The following is a 7,137-nucleotide window of genomic DNA, read 5'->3' on the forward strand; positions in this document are numbered from 1 at the left end:
ACCTGATCAGGGAAAAACTCCAACAGGAATGGGCCCAGAAGAATTATGCCCAAGTTCTCTGGATCCAGCTTACTCTTAACCAGAGTCACACTGAGAAGGAGAAGAGATAAAAAAAAAAAAGGGGGAGTAAACATACAGTGAGCAGACGAAAACAGACTTACAGACAAAAACAGACCAAAAACAAAACCCAGCATAAAATGCCCCAACAAAACAGATAAAAACAAGTTTCAGGAGAAAGGAACTATCAGCACAAAGGAAACAAGATTTGTGTATGAAAGTTGATCCAAATTTACAATCACCTCATCACTCAGCGTGGATTCATGATGCATGTTTTGGGAAAGCGCGTGCATATTTTCGTGAATACTGTGGTACAACTAAATATACCTCTGTCCAGACATTCCTATGTGTTAGATCAGTGTTATTATTATTCCACTGTGATAGAAAAAAATCTGATCAGATTGCCCTTTTAAGGCAGTGAGGAGAAAAGTGAGGAGTATACGCAGACACAGAAGGAAAAGAACGATTATTTCTTCATCTGCCGATTTGTTACCAACTGTACATGCAGCAGGAGCACGCAGAGTAAGACTCAGTGTCACTGAGCAACCCTCTGAAATACTAACAGCTTCTAGCTGACCTTCTGCACCTTTTGTATGGAGGAAAGAAAAACATGATGAGAGGAATCAATAAAAAGAAATAAAAATCCCACTATGAAAAAGTTGTGTTGATGGGGCTCAGCAGGGTCAGTTGTTTTTGGTGGGTTATATCAGTAAATGCTGCATGACTTACATCACTTAAAAACTGACTGGACATGAGATTAATCTGCACACACTGAGTATGCCACATTAATTTCTTCTCAGATCATGTTTGTTTGTTTAGGAATTGCACAAAGACAGTAGATTAGCAAGATTGGTAATATTTGATTAGGATTACACCTAAATATCAAAATGTAGACTACTTGAATTGTTCGTCAGTGGATTTCTTGCACTGGATATGCTGGATTTGCTCAAAACATAGTAAGGGTGCAACAATGCCATCTAAGTGCTTGTAGATCGCAATAAGGAGACTCGTTTATATTCTTCTCACCCTATAATAACATTTCACCTCACTTTTTGGTTCCCATTATGCATCACAGCTGATTACTTAATTTCCAGACATGCAGAAAGTGAATTCACATGTTCACCAAAACAGTCTATAAGTACATTTCTATTAGTACTTATAGAATCAAAATCAAATTATATAGAAATGTATCCATGTGTTTAAAATCTCAAGAAATAATAATTTGCCAAACATAACAAAAGTCTTAGAGCTGCTGACTGTCAAAGGTCACAGGATAGATGGAAACAAAAAACTTTCACTGCTCTCAATGACGATGTTTACTTCCTAAAGTCTCGATACTGCTATTAAATACTGATGTAATCAAGATGCTATTTTTAACATAGGAATCCCGGTGAGATCTTGTTGTGTGGTAAGGAATGAGACTCTCCTGTTAGCACTGGGAGTCTCCCGTCAGTTTGCTGTGTTTTGTTGTGATGTATCGGCCATCTGGGGGTCTGTAGACCAGATTATTGGTCCGGTTACTTGGCAAGTCCAGTGACTACAGCATTAAGGCTTACTGTTCCTCAGAGGAGAACGTGCTTCTGTTTGAAGCGGCACTTTAAAGTGTTTCCTCGATCTCTCAGTCTTTCTTCCTGCAGTTAACGATCTCCCCGTAAGCCTCAATTTCTGACTCTTTCTTCCCCAGCCTTTATAGCGGGCTCTCTCTGGTCTTGCTTTATAGCAGCCTGGTAGTGAAACATGAGCAAGGAGGTGCTGACCTGGCCTGCCAGTGACTTTGGAGGTAGAATCTAAGAAGCTCTACAGGTGCCACATGGAGACGGACACACACACACACACAAACATGCACACACAAACATAAAGCGTTGAACATGCAAGCACTTACTATTCAGGCTCTGAGACAAGGTCAAGAGCTTTCATCACATCCTCCAGCAGAGACTCTGGGATGAAACCATTATCTACAGAGAGGGAGCGAGAGAAAGAGACATAAAGAAAGGGTGCTGACTTTAGACAAAACATAAGATACAAACTTGAATTAAAAAACAAGGCAAAGCCTTCACCTACACACATGTGGCATAAGAACTATTTACATCACAAGCCTGGGCAATGAACTCATCTGACACACATTTCACACAGACACCTTGTCTTTTCTCTCTGACCTACATTCCTTAAGCGTGATGATCGCTGTACCTGAGAGGAGAAGCTTTAAACACTAACATGTGTTTCTGTCCGCTGCTGTCTGGCCGTGCAGTTTTATGTCATTTAAACATCAGCATGTGAGCCCGTGCGGTCTCGTGTTTAGATATACACATAAACCCCAAATGCGATCGAAAGAACACTAACTGACAAGTGTGCTGCTAGTTCGCTCTCAAAAACTCAATCTCGTTCTACCAAGACGGAGAGATATTTTCTTAGAGTGGCAGCTGATGGTGTGACAGCGAGCAGAGAGGGCAGACAGCAGGGACAATGGCAAACAAATGTTTTTAAAAAAAAAAAGTGCAGTGGGTTACTGAGTTTGTAGTTCTTGTGAATCACTGTCGTGCGTGTGAATGTTTCTGGCGCCATTTTTCCACAACACAAGGGGCTGTGCTGACCGTACATGCGACACAGACAGATTTATGGCCCTGTTACGCAGCACTCATCTGTACAGTGCATTCTTCCTTCATGTGTGTATACGTATCCCTATAAGATTGTGGGTCCAACTACTGGAGCCCACGCATGTGTTTGTTTGAACAAGTGTTTGGGAGAAAAGACCATATGGCATGCAGAATGTCCTGGCAGATGATAGCAGAAGCAGATTTGACAACAAGCAAAGTGGTATTCTGTGCAACAGGAAGAGACAAATGAAGAACAAGGAAAGTGCAGACGATGGTTGTGTTTACATATTTGTTGTAAAAGCTGTTGGAGCCTGCAAGCTTGTTGTCAGCTGGTAGGATTTAATCATGCGGTAACATCACATCACACCACATTAAAGCTGCTCTATATCATATCCTCAACGTAAAAACGTGATATAAACAAATGTAATTTGGAGATATAATTTCAGCAGCCAGCCACGTGTCAACATCCTATGACAATTGACCTGAAAAGGGAGCTACTTCAACAACCTCCAACAAAAGCACAATGCTTTGAAAAATATGCACGACAAGTGTTCCTGCCAAAAGCTAGAAACAACACTCGCTTCACCATTTGAGGCAAAAAACACTGTTGAGAACAACCAGGCTACAAAAGAGGAGACACTAGCAGCTGGTGATGCGAGACCCAGATGTAAACAAATGACTCCACCGAGCTTTGCTGGAGCACTCATTAGCTGCACGCCATATGACAGGAAGAGCAAACGGTGGATGGAAATTACTGATGCGGTCAGATCGTGGAAAAGCAGCGTTTTAAGCAGCTGGTTAAAATCCCTCAATCCAAGATTCAGGAGTCAGTATCCCAGGTAGAAAATATTTTTATGTGACCACCTTGCACAGCTCTTGAAGTGTTACACAGGAAAGTTTTGTTATTGTTAAGTGTTAATCAGTTATTATGTACTTTCCACTTAGAGTTTCCAGGTAAAATACTACCAAGGCTATTTTTGGGCTTATATATAATTTACGCTGTTATAACACCACTGCACTATAGCCCTGGCACCTTCAAAATCAGAAAGTGTGTCATCAATGACAGTTATTAATTGTTAAAATAAATAAATAAATAAATAAATAAATAAATAAATGCTGCTGCCTGCAAGTACAGATAGTACTTTTGTTTTCCTAGATCGTCATAAATATCTGGATATCATTTAGAGATACCCACCCCTATACAAAATACAGAAAGACCTCGGCACATATCGTGAATAATGCAGCTTACAGCAATGAAGAACAGCCCAGTTCCTTTGAAAATAGGAAAACATAAATATGTGTTATAACTGGTTCCCAGCTGCACACTTTAATAATAAAATAGTTCATGCTCACGTCCTGTGTACGGCTCCTGACATCTCTTTACTGCTCACTTCACTCTCTTGTATTCAAGCAGAAGGAAAAACACTGCACGGCAGATGTTAACACTAAACGTTTCATTGCATGTTTCTCTTCTCTGAGTGAACATAAATATCTAACAATATAATCCTGAAGCTGCGTGAATGAAAATTACACACAAGATTTTCATTTCTACTGACATGACAACCTGCTGCCTCTGCTGTCATTGTCCCACTCTCTCTGTGTCTTTCCTGTGGTCTTTTTACACAGTGACTTGGAAGTGACAAGAAAGGTTTAAGAAAATGAGGAAGAGAGGGGGAAGAAGCAGGATGGTTGACTCAGCTGTTAGCTGAGCTGATCTCACTAACCTAAACAACAACAATGAAGATCAGAGGAGGGACAGGGACCCTTGTTCTCTTTGCAGAAGAAAATAATGGCGATGAGAACAACAAAGAAAAGAGGTTATGACTGCATCTGCAAGCAGGGAGAAGGAAGGAAAAGACAGTTGGGCCAGGATGTATTTTTCTCATTTTTTGTGTGTAGCTGTGTTAGTGAAAGTTCGGAATAACTAAAGTACATCCGTGTGCCAGGTTACATATAACTGGTGTATTAATAAGCAAATAAAGTAAAGTGCTCAATCAAAACCTGTGCACAGCTGGTGACAGACAGAAGGTGAATAACATGTGGACTGTATATGAATCAAACTGAGGCAAGCCAATCAATACTTAGTGTATTACTGGATCAATACTGGATAACAGCCTCAGTGCTGGTTCAGGTGTTCAGGGCAGGGAGCCGACCTCTTAAATTCAAGTCTGTGTTATTCTAAGTTTAGTATGTCAGCCATCAGCAGCAGTGCGCCCATAAACTCTTACATTTTGCATGTAGCATGGAGAGAGCTAACAACAAAGGGTGAGTGGCCTGGATGCATTTCACTTTTACTGCTAGAACAAATTCTGTTAGTGTTTTTTTTTTTGCACAGTAGTCTTTGATGGTGAAATCCTTTTTGGTTTCTCTCCTCCAGTTATTTTAGTTTTTTTTTTAATTATTTATTTTATTTGGTCAAGTTTAGACTTTTGCTGCAAAGCTTTTTAAACTTCACCCATGCCTGGTCTGCGGATAGTGAAATAGACACATTCACAGACTTGGTGAAGCAGGGAGCAGAGGAAGAAACTATTGCAAACATAGTTGAAAGTCTCTTGTGTTTTATCAAACTGCTCTCAAATGAAATAAGTGCAAGTAAATTAGGCATTAAAAAACATTGAAAAAAAAAGAAGCCCATTTTACTTTTTTTCTTGGCCTTGTTCCTTAAGTAAAGCCTGATGCTGCCTTACATATAGAAGAGTCATGCAGAGTCTCTTCTTCTCCTTCTGTAGTGAGGACTACTAATTTAAAACTGGTATCAGTCAAAGCTTAAACAGAGCTATCAGTAGTACATCTTAAATGCAAACACTTGATTTTCCGTTACCTTCAGGATCAAATGACTGGAAAACCCTCCTTGCCTGTTCTGATGGAGACTCTGGACCAACCAGTGACATCTCCTATTTGGATACAGTAGGGACAAAGAGACAAGACATTAAAGACAAGAGCAAGTAAGAAACACGTGTGCACTAGAACGTGAAGAGGTTTAACCCTAAAGTGACCACACACACATCCAATATTTGTATGCAGAGTGAGGAGAGAGAAGGAGAAGAGTTAGGTCATATTTCTGTCATTTCAGATGATCGTCTATATATCGCTATCTTTCTCTTTATCTATATCTCTACTAAGAGCAGATTTCAATTGGTCCTGCCAAAGTTGAGCAATACTAATGCACCAAACCCACTCTATATTCTAAACATGCAGCTAATACAGAGCACCACTCATAGCAGTAGGTTTGTGATTCACTGTTGGTACATTAAGCATGTATGTGTGGAACCTAAGGGGCCTGTGCAATCACCAGAATTCATTGGGTTATTAACTGATTTGCTGATAAAGTTAGATGGCTTGTTTTCACTCCAAACACAGTGTCAGGAAATCAAGTCTTAAATATCTAGCTTGTGATTTATGACGAGCTCTGCAATGTTTGTATGTTGGTAAAGTTTGGAGAGAGCAACGCTGACAGGCGCAGCAGATGTGAAGAGTTGTGTTTATCCATCTACTGTATAAGTGGTTGATACATCGTACAGCGTGCTTATGCAAAGCCTTCATTACTCTTTCTATACTGAGGAAATTGGGAATAAAAAAATAAAACCAAAAAAACCCCCCCACAACTTATCAGACTGTTAGACTCTGAAATTCTTCCTCCCACTCCATTCCACTTTCTGACTTTGTAATTGACATTTTGTCTTACTTCCCAAAACCAAAAATATGAAAGCATGAACTAAAATCTTCAGGTGTGATAAAAGGTTTAGACCCCTTTTTTTGCACACAACTGAGTTCCAATAGTAAAATCAGGAAAGTATTTTGACCCACAAGGAGGACATGACCGCAAGGTTTTTTACCCATTTGGAGTATAAACAATTTTGCCTCTGGACGCTGTTGGATGATGTGTTTGAAAATCAAGTTTGTTTAAAACATACCAAACCCTTAATACAGCACTTTAACCCCAGAGGCCTGCGATAGATCTTGTTGGACACTCCCCCCCAAAATGAAAAGAAACATCCTGACTTATCTTATCTTGCATTTAGGTATTATTTGATATTTTCAAACTTGGTGTCAGATCTTGTCAAGATTATACAGGTTTTAGAGTCGAATAACCAAAGTGTCTGATAAGCAACACTGAAAGCAATCAGTGATAAGGAGAGCGAAGGTAAATGTTAAAGTGCCCTATAAATATTTTTCATGTGTAAACACTAAAAAGAGTTTAAGAAAAAAAAAAGCTCACGGGAGATGGAGGGAATATTTTTAAGAGAAGAGAAGGTAAAGATGAAATACTTGTTCAAAACGTGAAGACAAGAGTCGGAGGGTTCTCACTGTTCTTCTTTACAAGACTGTACTTATGACAATGAATCACTGGACAAACACATAATGTTTTGGGAGAGCAAATGAACCCTCCACATCTCCTTTAGCCAGCCTTTATTAAAGCTTGAGCCTCTGATCCACACAAGCTGCTTGGGTTTCATGGTCCACTTATTACTGTATTCGGGGCTTA

At 39.7% G+C, this 7,137-nt stretch overlaps 1 protein-coding gene across 1 annotated transcript in view; it reads right to left on the reverse strand.

Annotated features, from left to right (window-relative positions):
- mindy3 (MINDY lysine 48 deubiquitinase 3) overlaps nt 1-7,137 on the reverse strand; it is a 25,870-nt gene that overhangs the window by 2,835 nt on the left and 15,898 nt on the right. Inside the window, exons 12-14 of the mRNA XM_005738532.1 lie at nt 5,473-5,545; nt 1,940-2,012; nt 3-90 (exon numbers count right to left, since the gene is read on the reverse strand). Of these exons, the coding sequence (XP_005738589.1) occupies nt 3-90; nt 1,940-2,012; nt 5,473-5,545 (234 nt within the window). The remainder of the gene's footprint in view (nt 1-2; nt 91-1,939; nt 2,013-5,472; nt 5,546-7,137) is intronic.

The sequence above is a fragment of the Pundamilia nyererei genome, unplaced genomic scaffold, assembly GCF_000239375.1.
Source record: "Pundamilia nyererei isolate P.nyererei 1_Seehausen unplaced genomic scaffold, PunNye1.0 scaffold00084, whole genome shotgun sequence".
In the NCBI taxonomy this organism is placed as follows: Eukaryota; Metazoa; Chordata; class Actinopteri; order Cichliformes; family Cichlidae; genus Pundamilia; species Pundamilia nyererei.